At 52.5% G+C, this 15,888-nt stretch overlaps 1 protein-coding gene across 1 annotated transcript in view; it reads left to right on the top strand.

The window, feature by feature from the left end:
- CUX2 (cut like homeobox 2) overlaps positions 1-15,888 on the top strand; it is a 94,209-nt gene that overhangs the window by 47,905 nt on the left and 30,416 nt on the right. Inside the window, exons 6-13 of the mRNA XM_032800608.1 lie at positions 3,031-3,107; positions 4,869-4,935; positions 7,724-7,772; positions 9,989-10,093; positions 12,732-12,923; positions 14,284-14,342; positions 14,866-14,914; positions 15,018-15,117. Coding sequence (XP_032656499.1) covers positions 3,031-3,107; positions 4,869-4,935; positions 7,724-7,772; positions 9,989-10,093; positions 12,732-12,923; positions 14,284-14,342; positions 14,866-14,914; positions 15,018-15,117 — 698 coding nt within the window. The remainder of the gene's footprint in view (positions 1-3,030; positions 3,108-4,868; positions 4,936-7,723; positions 7,773-9,988; positions 10,094-12,731; positions 12,924-14,283; positions 14,343-14,865; positions 14,915-15,017; positions 15,118-15,888) is intronic.

Below are 15,888 nucleotides of genomic sequence, written 5' to 3'. Positions count from 1 at the left end.
TCCCTTGTGTTGTTTTGCTTGGAGGATTCAGATAAATACAGGCCAACAGAGGAACCTCAGTCTTAACTGGCCTTTCAGTTTCGACAGTCTAAAATTTACCAAAGGCTCCTTTAATGGAACTTTGTTGTTACACCTTAGCGTGTTGAACTGATAAACAAATGAAGGAGCTTTAAACCCTCCATTGCAGTTCTTTTGGAGGAAGAACCTGCCAGACACAGGTTATAAATAATGCAAAATGACTTTTCCCTGATTGCTTTTTTCCCCACCTCAGATTAATTACAGGTGGGTTTTTATTTTCGCCTCTGCCTGTCAGAAAATGATTAAAAATGTGGCTCCCTTATCACCTGAAAGATGCATCCACTTTGTGATTCCTTACTGTCTTCTCAAATCAATCCAGCCCCGTCCCGTGCATCTCCAGGAGACAAGGACGATTTGCAAGGCACATTGCCTCATCTGTCTAACTGTGTGTGGTCCTGGCTCACAGGGACTTCTCTGGGAGTGGAGAGTGCTCAGCGCCTCTGAAAATTAGGCCTTTTGGCCCAGATCCTCCAAGGGATTGAGGCTGCAGAAGCTAGATGCCTAAAGCCCTGTGAGGATCTAGGCCTTGGAGGGGCTCAAGGTGGGCACCCAGGATTACTGGCTTCTTCTGAAAATATGGGCCCAACCTAGGAGCCCCTCTCACATCCATCTCTGGGCCTGCCAGTACTACGTATGCTACCAGAGATGAAGTCCCATCCAGCACAGCACGCACAGGGCAAGGCCTTTCCTTCCTTAGCAGGTTCTCTAGTGCTTTACACCTGCACAGTGGAACTCAGCCTGTTCTGCTGCTAAGGGACTCCTGCAAGGCAGGGGAAGGCCGTTTGGGGCCTTTGGGAGGTAACTCTCAAGATGAGTCAGATTCCACGTGGAGGCCTTGCTTCCCGGTCACTGGATCGACAGAGAGTCTAAGTGGAATAAAGTCTATCACGGGTCCCCGAGGAGAGGGACGGTGCAGACTGCGCCGTGACACCATGGTCAGGCTGTTCAAGGAAGTGTCTCGTTGGAGTATGCTGTGACAGCAGCTAGCAAGAGGGCTTGGAGGGGGGCTGAGGAAGCAGATATGCTCTGTAGGGACTCCTGTCAGTGCAGTCTCTGCTGGCCAATGGCTGGGCTGGGTACAGCTGGAGTCTGAACTGCCCAGGCTAGTGGGGTGTTGGCATGTCCCCGGGGAACCCAGGGGCAGTGCCGGTGCTTGAGAGGGAAGTGCTGACATCAGTTTTGACTCCTAGATCTGAATGTCCTGGTTGCTGGGGAGCTGCCACAGACTCAATGGATCTGGGGGGCTGGATGGCCTGTGCTATGGCGCTGTGGCTATTGCATCTAGCATTACGGACTCCCTGCTAATGATGCTGCTGCTCATAGGATCTTTGCCCCGCATCCGTTCATTGCATGGTGCAGGTCTGTCTGGTCAAGCCAACACCTCCAATGAAACAGGAGGTGGGGAAGGCCACCCCGATAATGGGCTGAATCACATGGGGTAGCCCAAGGGAGGGGCAACGCCATGCTAAAGCTTGCCTAGTCCCCGATGAATCATTTGCTCCAGGCAGAGTTTGCAGGACTGCAGAGGACCATGAGTCATGGCCTTCCAATCATGTGAGTGCCCCAAGCGAGGCATCAAGACTGTGTCTGGAAGGCCAGCCCCACTGGAGCTGAGCTGCCGTGGCCTCCCGACCTGTGCCTATGCACGGGTTCTATTCTCTCGACCTCGTCAGGAGGCGCTTGCAGGGTACAGAGCAAAATCTCCCAGGTGCTGAGGCTGACTGGGTCTGCATTCATTCCTGGAGATTTGCCAGAGGACGATGGCACACCGGGAGGAAGCTGTCCCAGAGCACTGCCTCTGCCCCCTTCCAACACCAGTGGGTTCGGCTGGTGGGAAGGGGTGCTCACACTCCGCTCCCCCGTTACTTTTACCAGCCACTCTTGGGCGCCCCCAGTGCCGAGGCTGAGTGTGTGCTGATATGTCACCCTTGCTCCAGTGGAGAAACCCTTCCACAACTGCTGTCTGTCTCTGGATCATACAGATTTCCAGCTAAGGAAGAGTATTTCAGATGCACACAATACTGGCTGGATTAGTTACGTGTGCGATTAGAAGGTCCTGAAAACCTAGATTCTCAAAGCACTGCCTAGCTGTTAGCTTGCAAGTAACTGACCCAGGAGGTGGTGACCAATCCTTCAGAGCCAAGAAGGTCTATTATGTCAACCCGTTGCATTGATCATTGGCTCGAGCGACGGTTACGCACGGCACTGAGCTTCGCCATCCCCCGGGTCAGCAGCGAGGCTGGCACCCTGTGCATCTGCAAAGTCTGGCTAGTGCAAATTCCTCAGGGACTGTTTAGACAGTGCCTGCATCTGCTGTGGTAGCGTTTGGGGTCTGGAGCGTGTGTGAGTTGCGCTACAGAACACAGCAGCCCTGGAGGCTTAGCAGAATGAAGGAGTCCATTAACGGCATGTTCTCGCTTCTGGTTCCTTTCCACTCTTAGAGGAACTCCATAATAGCCAAATGGATTTTTTTCTCTTCTCTTGCTCTCTCTCTCTCATTTATCTATAGGTAGATCTTTAATTCTTTTCACCAATTTTTGCCCAGAAATTTATTTCAAGGCTGAGATCCAACATGCCAAGTTTTTCAGCCTGAAGTGAATTTTTACGGCCGGGGCTATAAACCTCTGGAAATAGAGGTTTTTAATGGAATGCAGACAATTCTAGTGGCATGAAAATGTCTCGGCTGCAATAGCCGTATAAATTTTCTGGGGAAACTTCTGAATGATGAGGTTTAAGTACATGTTAAAAAAGCGAAATGAACAGCTCAATGGCCCGGTGTGGATGAAGCGGAGCTGTTCGTGCGTTGCCCATCCTTGGAAGAGCAGAACGGGAGTGATTCTGGCTGTCTCTGAGAGCCAGCCCCCATGGCTGCTGGAAGGCCCCATGCTGGCCAAGGGTGAGCTGTGTATGAGCACAGAAGGTGATCACTGATACCGACCCTTCTCTTCACAGGGGACTACAGGAAGCCCAGATCACTTTGGCGGCTAGGCTGGGGGAAGCAGAAGAAAAGATCAAAGTGCTACATGCAGGTATTGACAGATGTGACGTCTGAAAGTCCCGCCCAGTGTGGGTCCTTGAGCCTTTGATCCAGATGTGGGGGAGGGTCAGTGGTCCATTGGCTCTTCTCCCCTGGGTGCGCGGACATCGCTGTACTCCTGGCAGAGCAGCCGGGGGTCATGTGCGCGCCAAGGAGAGAATATGCTATAGGGGCACATCACACCTCTCTGGCCTTTGTTGCCATGGCACCACGTTCACATTGGATTTGTTTGCCCAGCCCAACCCTACCAAAGTAAGGGCCTGATGCTACCATCAGTAAAGTCAACAGGGAGAGTCTCACTGACTTCAGTGGGAACTGGATCTCTAAGGGCTTTACAAAGGAGGTCAGTGTCATTATCCCCATTTTACAGATGGGGAAACTGAGGCAGGGAGGGCCATGACATGCCCACAATCACCCATCAGGGCAGCAGCAGAGCCAGGGATAGAACCCAGCTTTTCTGGGCTCCACGCCAATGCTCTAGCCACTAGGCCAGTGTGACGCCATTGACTTAGTTGTGCCTAAGGACATAGTGGCCCCAAGTGTTGAGTACCTCCCCCTTGAGTCCCCCGGTCAGAGGGGGGAATTGCACCCACTCTGGTTCAGCTGCTGGAGGGGGCTGCAAGCAGGGAGTTGCTGAGGGTGCGTGTTCGTGGCCTCAGATGCTCTCCTGTGTTCCTGGTGCGCAGAGCTGCCCAGTAGCCTGTCGTCAATAGCTGCCTAGAGGCGTGTGCATAGACACTGTCATGCCCCTTTATCCTGCCACGCTGCCCGCCCCCTCTCTGTGGGGCTCTCTCAAAGGTGTGGACACACTCAGGGCTCTGCCACGCTCACGTCCTGTGTTCGGAACACCCAGGGCCATGGTGCAGGAGGAAGGGCAAACTGGGCAGGAAAAGCAGCTGCTAAAGGTCTTGAGCAAACAGCCACTGTCTGGGTTATGGTCACCCAAGGGAGAAGAGAGGAGGAGATCTGGGTGCCATGGAAGGGGACGAGCTGTGCAGGCTGGTACAAGGCAGCACAGCGAGGCTTGGAGGTGAAATGAAGTGGAGGAAAATTGGGCCCCATCTTGACCCCACTGCAGCCAGTGACAGCGCTCCCACTGGCTTCTGTAGGGCCAGGCTTTGGCCCCATTACCAGGAATAACTTTGTGACAGTATCAGACTCTGATCTCCCCATGGGAGTGGAAACTACTGTGGATAATAAACTAGGGGAGAGAGGGCCAGATCCTCAGCTGGGATAAATCAATGCAGCTCCATTAACTTCAACAGAGTGACTTTGGTTCACTGCAGCTGAAGATCTGGTCTGTACTGTAGGGCGAGGAATGGGCCTATTAGATCTCTCCAGGTTTAATTTCTCTGGTTCTTGCGCTCTATTTCTGCTGCCGGCGGGAACCCAGAAAGTCGCTGGTGCATGAAAAATGTTCATCCCCTCGCTAACAACACACAGGCTAATTGAATGTTTCAGGAGCTCCAAAAAGGTTTGGGTCGAAAATCTATTAACTGGTCCTAAAGTCTAGGAACATGGTGACTATTTTTTAAAGCCTGTTGGTTTTATTGTCTTTATTTGGATCTTGGTTTTGCATCAGTTGAAATAAAAATTAAAAAAAAAATTTCATTTGAATGGCAGCAGAACAGAGGGCTGAGTGGGAGCCTGCCAAAGGCTGCTTGATCCACCTTCCAACCAGTCGGTGCTTTACCAGCCACCAGTAAATCTCCTTGTACTTACTGTGTGTTGTTTGATCTTTCCATCTGGTCAGCGCTAAAGGCGACCCAGACGGAGCTGCTCGACCTGCGGTGTAAATATGATGCAGAGGCGGCTTCAAAGTAAGTCACTCGGTTTTGTCTGTCAACCAAAGCCATGCACAGTCCAAGCAGATACGTTGTGTCTGGTCACAGCCTTGGAGGAGGGTCTGGCCTTCGGGTTGCATGGGAGATGTGTCAAGAGAGACTGAGCTGGAACAAGGCCCGTCATCCCCAAGTTCCTGATGCCAGGGCATTGCACTCTATGGTGGAGCTAATATCTCTGGCCAGCTGTTTGCCACTGGGTATAGAGATGGATTGTGTATATCTTCATCCATGTCATTGTCACCACCTTTCTGGAGGCTCAATCCTCACCTCTAACCAAGCTCCACTCGGTGCACTACCCCAGGCGGCCGGGCAACTGTGACATCACACCACCTTTATTCCTCCCCCAAATCGGCCCCACTGCAACTGGGTGCAGCCTCAGGCCTACCCTAAATTGTACCTGGTCAGCATTTCATTTCATCCAGCAGCCTGTGATCTTCGGAGAGGCAGTTCCAGCCGTATTCTGTACATGCTGCCTGCCAGGAAGTGGGAGTGGGAGTGACAGGGATGTCTGTATTAATTTTGTGCCATTGGAAGAGTCCCCTTGCATTTAATCCAGTCTTTCACCACCGGAGCAGAGCGAAGGAACCATAACGGCTGAAGGTCTCCAAGCAGCATCACAGAGCTAGCCACCCATCTCTTCAGGTCCCAGAAGAATCACCTTCATGGGGGATATTTCTGAGACTGATGCAACAAACCCTAGATCAGCTACCAGCAGACTACTCCACTCTCTCTGAGTTTGGGGTCCCTACAGGGATCTGGGTCATTTTCACGAGCAAGTGAGCTATTGTAAAGCTGCCATGGCCAGGTGGTTTCTCAACCTGTGTCAGCCAGGTCTCAGAGAGGTGCTCTAATGGTTTGAGCATGAAGGACGGAATGAGGGAGCACCAAGTTCTAATCCCAGCTCTGCCCATTGGCTGCATCCACGTATCCAAGGGCAGACTTGAGTGGCATGGCATAGATGCTCACTATGGCAAGAGGGCACTGAAGATAGGGGCAGACTCAGCAAAGAAAAGACTAGAATTTCAGGAGCAGTTTCAATTGTCTGAGAAAGTGACTTGGGAAGTCAGCCAGTCCCAGGTGGGGCGTCGAGGTTCCTAGGTTTTCTGCTAAAGAGGGAACTCTAATAAGACCCCAGATCCAAAGACCTTCCGACTTCTGCACAGTCTTGTTGTAAATCTGGACTTCAGACATTATAATAAGGTAAAATCAGTTCTTCCTAAAAATCACTGGACCTTCCCAAGTCCTTCCAGACATGCAAATACACCTTGAGCCGTCTTCCAATGGCAGGGGAGAGCACAGTCACTGGATTATGTTTAATGGGCTCCTCCACTTCATTAAATGTACATTTGCTTATTCTTCTTTTTGTTGGTCGGGAGCCATTTACTTTTATGAGTCAGGAACATCTTTTCCCTCCCTTTGGCTCTCGCTAGCCGTGGAGGTTGCCAAGCATTTACAGCTGTTCAAACGTTCTGGTCTCGCTAACAGCGCGCACGCACACACACACACTCACTCATTTCCATTATGCAACAGAGTCAGAACACTTAATCATATCATACCAAAGCAGATGTTCTTTGATAATTTGATATGCCATTTGTACACGCGGTGCTGTAACTGATTTTGCCTTTGATCAGGATTGCAGTCGCCATGCACGGAATGACGGGGAGGAAAAAAGGTCTTGTCCCATCCCTTGGTATCTTTGCATCTTCCGGTATCACGTTTTGGACTCCCCCTTTGGGTTCATTTGGCTTGTTTCTCTATTGTTAATTCGCCAGCTAGTGGGTGCTGCGTGGCTGGGACTGGAGATCACAAATGGGAAACTTTGAGTATTTACCCTCCTACGTTAAACAAATCAGCCACCATGTACAGAGCAGTTGTGCCAGCTCTCAGCAACTGGTGAAATAGTGGGTGGGAGGTAATTAAACAGATGCAAATGTTCCTCATTGACAAACAGCCTGAGATCAAGTGGCCTTTTGGAAATAATCTGGAGGCCGTGGGTGGCTCAGAGAACTGACAGTGGGAGAAGGAGCCTTTCATGTCGAGATCCCCCACTCACATATAGGCATGGCTTGTTAATGACCTGAAATTGTTCCCATCTCATGGCTCTTTGTTGTCCGGCATGAAATGAGCTGAGAAATGAGCTGGGATGGCCTGCGGCCAGTTCCTAATGGACAGGTGCCCACTGCATAACACTCGCATCATAGCTGGCACGAACCGCCTCCTTGCTGGCAGTCTAGCAGAGACGCCAAGGCTTGACTGGGCCGCGGAGACTGAATTCCTGTTAACCCCGCGAGGTGGTCGCTCCAGAGCTGATTTGGTGGGGCGGGGTGGGGAGGTTAGCATGACTGCTACCCAGGTTGTACCTGACCTGTGGGTAACCAGCAGACTGGTCACCAGGGCTGTCAGCCTGGCACCTTGGATGAGCATTAAGCCAGCCCAACAAAATTCCACTCGTCGAGTGGGAATGTTATTTTTGATGGGTGAGTGAAATATCTTCAGTGTTTTCTTCATCAATCGATCCCTGCATCAGCCACGTCGCTGTTGGGGCAGGTAAGAAGATTTTGTGCCTAGGTCGGTATGTTTCCATGACAGTTTTGCAAGGCTGTGTTATGTATGTTGCACCCAGATGGCTAAAATGTCATATTTCAATTAAGTGTTTAAAAAAAAAAAAGCCACCTGGGTGATTAACACAATGGGTTGTTTGTGGGGACACTCTGCCACCTTCCAACTAATTTTTTTTTTTTTTCTTTTTGCTTTGCTGTCTCAGGGCAGATGAAGTAGCAATGATCATGACAAACCTTGAAAAAGCCAATCAGGTGAGGAGAAATTCTTTCCGTTGAATATTGAGCTGGCACGGCCCAAATAACTGATTTCCTTCCCGTTGCTTCCTGTGATTATCCAGAGACTGAGGTGATTCATTCTGCAGCAGGAGCAGTGGAGGCAGATCCAGGTGGGCGTAGGGTCCCGCAGCCATTGATGGCAGTGGCCGTGCTAAAGATTCCCTCCTTTGCCCTGGCTCTGTCCATGTCAGTTGCATCACCGGAGCCTTTGTATCTATCCTGCTGATCTGCCACCTTGGGGCTTCTTGGGATGGGGGAACTGACTCAGTGAACATGGGATCTCCTTACAGCTCTGGCAGCTGAATCCCAGGGCTGGTGAAGGGAACTAAACCCAAATCTGGTGGCCATGGCTCAGAGTGACGTGGTCTCTTGTTAATCCCTACCTGGAACACTCCTGCGTTAGCCAGGAGACATGCAGAAGGAGACTCCTTGTGAACAGTGCAACTTTTATCCATCGATGCTCTTTAAAACTACCTGGATTTGGTCACTCGGGCACCGGAGACAGCCCTGGTGTCCCTGACAGCAAAGTTTGACCCGATGCCTTTGGTTTGTGCTTTAGTTATCACACTGCTATTGGGGACATGCCACCATAGTCCAAGTGTCATCAGTATTATAAACCATCAGCCCCGGTATCCAAGGGGGTTAAGGCAGAGACATTGCCTGTAGGGTGACCAGATGTCCTGATTTTATAGGTACAGTTCCAATTTTTGGATCTTTTTCTTAAATCAGTTCCTATTACCCCCCCACCCTTTGTCCTGATTTTTCACACTTGCTGTCTGGTCACTCTAATTGCCTGGGGCCTACAGCAAAACAATGTATTCAGAGCTGTGTACATTTCTGGAGTATTTGCCACTCATTTTATACATTTCCATGAGGGTTTGGGTTTTTTTAAGTCACAAAAATGTATTTACAAACTAGGCATGATATTTATCAGTAGCAATTTACATGTAGATATGGCCTTTCATGCAGAAGAAGTCAGTGTCTTTCGTTGGTGCATCTGACGAAGTGGGTATTCACCCATGAAAGCTCATGCTCCAAAACGTCTGTTAGTCTATAAGGTGTCACAGGATTCTTTGCTGCTTTTACAGATCCTGACTAACATGGCTACCCCTCTGATACTGTCTTTTCAATGACATACAAACTATGTGTGGGACCACTTTGCCCACCACTGAAAGGCAGCCACCTCTGGGGCAGAACGTAGCAGCTGTTTAACAGTGCACAGCGACACTAAACAAGAGTTTTTAGGCAGGAAGAGAAGAAAAAATGTCTAACTGGAATGAGGAAGTGTTTTAGATGAGCAGGGAGTAATTACCCACCTTGGAATTTGGTTGGGACAGAGGGATGGACACCCCCAGTGTTGTGCCCGGCCGGCATTGTGAACGAGTACAGGTGATTAGGACATGGGTTCAGGCACAGTGACACCTGTGCTGCTGTATGGCATTAAGTAGCACGTTGAAGTGATACCAGGGTCCAAACCAAATCTGAATTTGGGGAAGTTTGTATCCAGACCAGGACCTCGTGGCCAGCCCTGTTTCTGTAACGGGCCAACACTGACCCCTGGGTCTGAATACACCAAACACCGAGAACCTTGTGCACTTCCTGGCTGCTGCCCTTGGCTAGCTGACATCCATGTGGACAGAGAGCCCATACAGGCAGTCTGTTCTCTCACCCACACAGAGGAAAACATCCCCTCGACACCAGTGGAAGCGGTGGGCACTTGCTAGGGTGAGCACCCTGCTAACCACCTGGTCTGGCTTTCACCGTCTGCTTCCTGACTGCGGCAGGCAGCAGCTAGACTCTTAACAAAGGCGGTTTGGGCTCCGTGTACCCAGAGCCTGGGTCGTTGCTGAAGTGTTGTTCTGACCCAACATCGATGTTATCGCAGGGTGGCCAGTGCTTAATTTGTGCCAGAGCCTGGCAGGTCAGGGTCCTGGCCCCCCTGGGCCTGGCAGGTCAGGGCCCCAGCGCTGCTGGGGTTGCTGCACCAGTTATGAAAGTAAAAACAATTGCTTAGGCCCTGGCACCTCTTTCATTACAAATTAAGCACCCAGGGCACCCCCTGCTCCCCTGGCCATGCAGCTTTAGGCCTGGGCGAAAAGCTCAGCACAGGAAGAGCCTCCGACGTGTCCCTGTTTGGCCAGCTTAGCGAAACAGAGAGCCCTGCTGACGCGCGTCATTTTCTTCCCTTGCAGCGAGCGGAAGCAGCCCAGAAGGAGGTGGAGAGCCTGCGGGAGCAGCTCGCATCTGTAAATAGTTCCATTCGCCTGGCCTGTTGCTCTCCACAAGGGCCCAGCAGGGTAAGGGACAGAAGTGTGACGTTCAGGAAGAATGGCACTCAGCAGGTCAGAGCCTCAGCTATGGGAAACTGGCTTCACTCCATGCAGGGCCGGCTTTAGGCCTATTCCCGCAATTCCCATGAGTCGGGCCCCACGGCTCAGAGGGCCCCGCAGTGTCTGGAAGAGGGGGCCCCACAAGGTAAGGCCCTGGAACACAACTGCTGCCAAGGAAGGACCCTCCGCTGAAGTGCGGCCTGAAACAGTAGCAACCAATCGAATTACTGCCGAATTGCCGCTGCTGTCTTCAGTGGCAGCCCAATGGCTGCTGCTGTCTTCGGTGGCATTTCGGCAGCAGCTCTTTTGAATCAGGCCCCACACATCCTAAAGTCGGCCCTGATTCCGCCGACCTCGCTGCAGCCAGGCCGACCTATGCCAGCTGGGGAGCTGACCCAGAGTCTGCAGTCAAGGGCATAGGAAACTTTGAGGGCCACGGTTTTCCAGTGCTCTTTAAAACTTCCCTGTGCCAGGGCCCACGTGGCCTGTGCACATGGGGTGGGTTTCACGTGTGCACCTGCAAATAGCTGAAAAGTGACATAGGAACCAAAAACTGGGCTCGTCGTTGGTTTCGGAAGGACCTGGTTTTTCAGAGGGTGATAAATGAAGCACCTTTGCTGCTGGATGCCCATGCAGCAAGCGGGCCATAGAGTGTGTGTGTAAGTGTTCAGGCCCCAATCCTGAAGGGCGCCTCAGCTAGCAGGGGGAGAGAGAGAGAGAGAGTGTGTGTGTGTGCGCGCGCCCATCCAATTAGGCATCATAAGTCCATCATCAGACAGGTAAAATGTCACTGCCAATGAAACAAAATCATCCCTGTGAAGCACACGGCTGCTTTTGTCCCAAGGGGGATTCGTAAACCCTCCCTCTCTGGCTCCGTTCTAATGTTATGCAGGTCGTGTAGAAGAGACTCTGTTGCTCCCGAATCAGCGGCGTTACTCAGCTGTGGATGGGCCCTTTGCACAGAACCCGGGTGGGAAATGTCAGATTCTTGCTGGCTAGACGCCAGCCCAAGCAGAACCTCCTGCTGGAAACTCCAGAGAAGCTCCCAGAGGAGCTTGAAACGTCTTTGGTGCTTTTAGCAGTTTTTCCCTCTCATGTCTGTCCCCCCTCTCCCCTCCCAACCTTTCGCTCTGGTGGGATGGATTTAGTGCTGGTGAAAGTCCCGGGTCACAGTGCTTTAGGCTGAACCTTGGATTTCTTCCAGGCATAGCGTGTGGTTTGCCGGTATAACTGTACAGGTAGAGCTGTACTGTACCAGGATGGTTGTAGCCACAGACCCTCCCAATGGAGATACAGCTGCACCAGCGAATACATTTGCCGATATAGCTTGTACCAGCATGGGAATCCCAGCATTCCTGCCTAGCCTGGGCTAGGCCTCAGTTGCACATGGCTGGGGACGAAGGGAGTTCCTGTTTCAGTAGATAATGCATGTGCTGCTGGCAAACCTGATCGAGAGCCCGCTGCAGTCAGTGGGAGCCTTTCCACTGGATCACTTGGGCTTAGCATCAAGCCCCATGTCTCCTGAGTTCAGAGATGCAGATAAAAGCCCCAGGACCCAATCCTGCGTCGCGCTGAGCACTCCCTGCAGAGGCTGCCCTGGCTTAGTCCTTCAGCAATAAATCATCCCCTAGTGTGGAGACACCGAGTTAGACTTGTGTCTGTCTGTGTCTGGCCTCGTGTTTCCTTCCCCCGCCCCCTTCAGCCCCCGGAATTCAGGCAACGCCCCTCCCTGCGCAGTGTCACAGCTTGCCAGCTGGGGGACTTTGCCTTTTTATCTCCGATCTCACCCCTGCTTTGGCCCCTTGATGCCATGGCAAAAGGCTGGTGAGGTGTGAAGGGATCTGGCTGGGGGAGGATTCCCCCGGTGCAGACACTAGGGACGGCAGCCATAAGGCTGTTTCTCAAGTAGCCCCTTGCAAGCCTTGGGGCAGAGGGTTGGTGTCGCAGTGGTTGGGCTGCAGTGCAGGGCATTCCAGGGAGGCTGCTGGAACTTAGACTGACTTCCAGGCTTGTCTCAGGTATGCCAGGGGCTTCTCCAAGCCCTGGACTAGCCCAGTCCTGGAAGGGTGCTACGGTGACGTAAAGCCATCCAAGGAATAGTGCAGCTCCCCGATCCCTTGTAATACCGTAAATGTGTGTCCAAAATCACTAGGCCAGGTGGAACACTGGGAACAGAAGTGATTTGAAAATCTGGTTCCTTGACCCCAGCTTCTCGGAGCTGGCTGGATGATACCCTACCTCATGGGCTGTGAAGCTGGCAGCTAACCAGAGTGAAGCCAAAGCCTGTGCTTGTGCTCTGCAAGACAGAGCCCAGGGGCTCCATTGCCGTTCAAGACAGCTGCTGAAATGGAGCAGCTGAGCTGACGTAGGGCACTGGGTCACGCCGGCTTCTGTTACCTCGAATGATGGAGTATAACCGGCCACCACGCAGCAGGCAGAGTTACAGCGACCTCTGGGGAGCAGCAGGTAGCACCACGTGGTGGCTATTTCGCAATAACCCGTGGGCTGGGATCGGGAGCTTTCGGGCTGCCAGCCCGGCTCTGCTCTGATCAGAGTCTCAGGGCAGCGCAGCTGGACAGCTAATGCTGCCCTGATCTTCTTGCAGGATAAAGTGAACTATTCGCTGTGCTCAGGGCCTAGGCTCGAGGCTGCGCTGGCAGCAAAGGACCGGGAGATTCTCCGACTCCTCAAGGACATTCAGCATCTCCAGAACTCTCTGCAAGAGCTGGAAGAGTCCTCGGCCAACCAGATCGCAGACCTGGAGCGGCAGCTCACGGCCAAGAATGAAGCAATCGAAGTACGTGCCCCTTTCTGTCCCTCCAAGTAGGAACAAAGGCTCCGGCTCGGGCACCTACAAAATACACAGTGAAGTGCTGAGTAGGGCGCAGGGGATTCCCCTGGGGAAATCCATCCCTGCACCTCTGTAAACAGAGGCAATCCGAGGGGCGAGGACAACCGCTGCATGGGCCTGATTCTGATCTCAGTGACGTGGTGTAAATCAGGAGAGACGTCTCTGAAGTCAAGAGAGTCCCACTGGGTTTGGTGAGATCAGAAACAGGCCCTTGCTGCTGGAGCCGAAAGAGAATCTCTGTCAAGGCGAGTAATGCTCCAGGGCATGGGCCAGAGCGTGAGCTGAGGTAAATCAGCCTCGTTCCAGGAAAGCCAATGAAGCTGTGGGCCTGAGCCCCTCTCTTTGTGGGGCAGCTGAGCAGCCCATGAGCTCACACTCGCCTGAGGGGATTAGCTATCCTGCCAGCACAATGCTGGGCACAACACCCCCCCCAGCCCAATATACTAATCACCCTCATTAGATGTCCCCACCCCTCCTTGGATGAGTTTATTTTGCATGTGGGCCACATGTCCTTCCCTGGCAATGATAAGGCTGCTGCTGTGCATTAGCGGTGCATGTTCTCCTCTTTGCACATGCACGCAGCAGCAAGAAGGGGACAGAGCCTCTCATTCACGTCAGTTCAAAGGGATCAGGACCATTTCATGTTGTGCATCTTCAGTGCACCATATAAAATAAATATAATGGAGATATACCCATCTCCTAGAACTGGAAGAGACCCCGAAGGGTCATAGAGTCCAGCCCCCTGTCTTCACTAGCAGGACCAAGTACTGATTTTGCGCCAGATCCCTAAGTGGCCCCCTCAAGTAGGAACTGACCACAGCTGTAAGGGGCTGGCCAAGGGAGGGGAAATGGGTTATTAAACCAGATCGTAGACTCAGGCTAATGGGTTTAGTGGCTCTGGATTCTCAGACATCCTGACCACTGATGTTAACGGGAGCTGCTGGGTGCTGTGCAAATTATCCTTACTCACCACACAGCATGGGCACCTTGTACTGCATGTCACAGGGCCCCGGACTGATGCTTGGCCCAAACTGGGGTCCGAGGGTTGTGAGGCTGTGAGGCTGTCGAGTTAATCGGTTTGTCTCCCAGTGCGGCATCCCAGTGGCTTGACTCACCAGCCGAGGTCAGCGCCAGGGAGGAAGTGCTGTTCCATGACTCTTGGCAGCGGCTGGCTGACTGCAGACAGACAATGTGGAGGAGCTCTAGTAGCGAAAGCTCCTGGGCCATCCTTAGCTGACGTGGAGCTGAGAGCTGGGAGAAAGACCAAGCAGGTCTGACTCTTGTTTCACTCTCATTCCTTGTTTAGAAGCTGGAAGAAAAATTGCAGGCCCAGTCTGACTACGAGGAGATTAAAACTGAGCTGAGGTAAGGGCCGCAGCTGCACGTGATCCCTTCCCTGCCCACGTGCCTGGCTGGTGTATGTGCACCGGAGAGCGCAGAGAGCCCCGCAGGCTGCTCTGAGCTGCGTGGAGCCAGGCTCCCCCAGATGTCTCCCCGGAGCTGCCAGCTGGGAGGCACCGCAGCTCTGCAGCACACTTGCCACCCTGTCGCCGAAGGCAGAGAGCAGCCTAACCTCCCAGCTGATGCTTCTTGACCCTGGGCCCATGGAGGTCACCTGCAGATACACAGTGAGGATGTCACACAGCATCGAGCTTGGCAGCTCGATGGCAGCACGGCAGGAAAAAGCTGTGCCAGTAGCTCTGATGGGAAACGTCAGCCGTTAATTAAAAAACCTTCCCCCAGTTTCAAAGGCAGTGCTTGGAGGGGACAGAGCAGACCTCCCGTCCAGATCTCATGAGCCATCTCTGTGTATGTCAGGCTTTGATCTGACTGGCAATCAAGGGGGAGAATTAGCAGCAGGACTAACCCTGTCTTGTTTCTCTCCCAGCATCCTGAAGGCCATGAAGCTGGCATCTGCTAACTGCAGCCTTCCCCAGGCAAGTGCCGGAATCTGCTCGGGACCCGCTAAGAATCGGTAGCGAAATCCTTCCTCTCCAGGCAATTGATAAACATTCCCAACTGCTGCTCTTTCTCTTTCAGAGCATATCAAAATCGGACGAGGCGCTGCTTCTAGACAAAGAATCTTTCTATTCATCCCAGAAATACCTTTTGGAAAAGCCAAATCTCTTAGCCAACACTGGTAGGGCCACTGAGTTTATTTTTTTATTGTAACCATGCAGTTTTCATTGTTGGTTTTATATTTATAATCCTTCCCCACCAATGTATTTATTGTTAATGGTCGGAACCGTCCTTAGGTGTGTGCAGGACTCCTGGGTCCCACTGCAAACTCTCCCATCGACTCATCCATGGCAGTCACTGACATTCCTGGGGAATGGGATACCTAGTTCCCTTTGGTTCCTTGAAACTGCTACGCCTTAAGAACAGCTCTTTCTATCAGAGACTGCTGAGTAAACACCAGAACAGCCTCACAACCCCCTGAGGCAGGGGAGAGATATTATACAGTTGGGGAAACTGAGGCACAGAGCAGGGCTACGACTCATCCCAGCTCACACAAGGTGTCTGTAGCAGAGCTGTGGAGAGAACCCAAATTGTCAGAGGCCTAAGCCGCTGCTTTAGCCCCAACACCATCCTTCCCCACCTGGGCTGCCATTTCCTCCTCACTAGCCCTTCCCCCAGGTTTGTAAGGTGTGTTGGCTTCTTTGGACAGACGCTTCAGCACAGCCATTGTCCTGAGGTTCACCTCGGGGGCACAGCTCTCTGTCGGGCAAATGCCTGCGAAAACCTGCGGGCCGGCTGGCCCAGGCTCGGCCCTGCCCCTCCCCTAGCTGTGCCTGCTTTAGGGCTGATGGCAGGAGCTCCTCAGCTGGCATCCCCTCTCTTGGGGAGGGTTGGCCTCTCCCTTTGCATGTGCAGCCAGGGCTTGTCCCGCTGGTATGCTGACACTGCCGTT

Source organism: Chelonoidis abingdonii, chromosome 22 (assembly GCF_003597395.2).
Source record: "Chelonoidis abingdonii isolate Lonesome George chromosome 22, CheloAbing_2.0, whole genome shotgun sequence".
NCBI classification, from domain to species: domain Eukaryota; kingdom Metazoa; phylum Chordata; order Testudines; family Testudinidae; genus Chelonoidis; species Chelonoidis abingdonii.
This window is presented reverse-complemented; position numbering and strand designations above follow the sequence as displayed.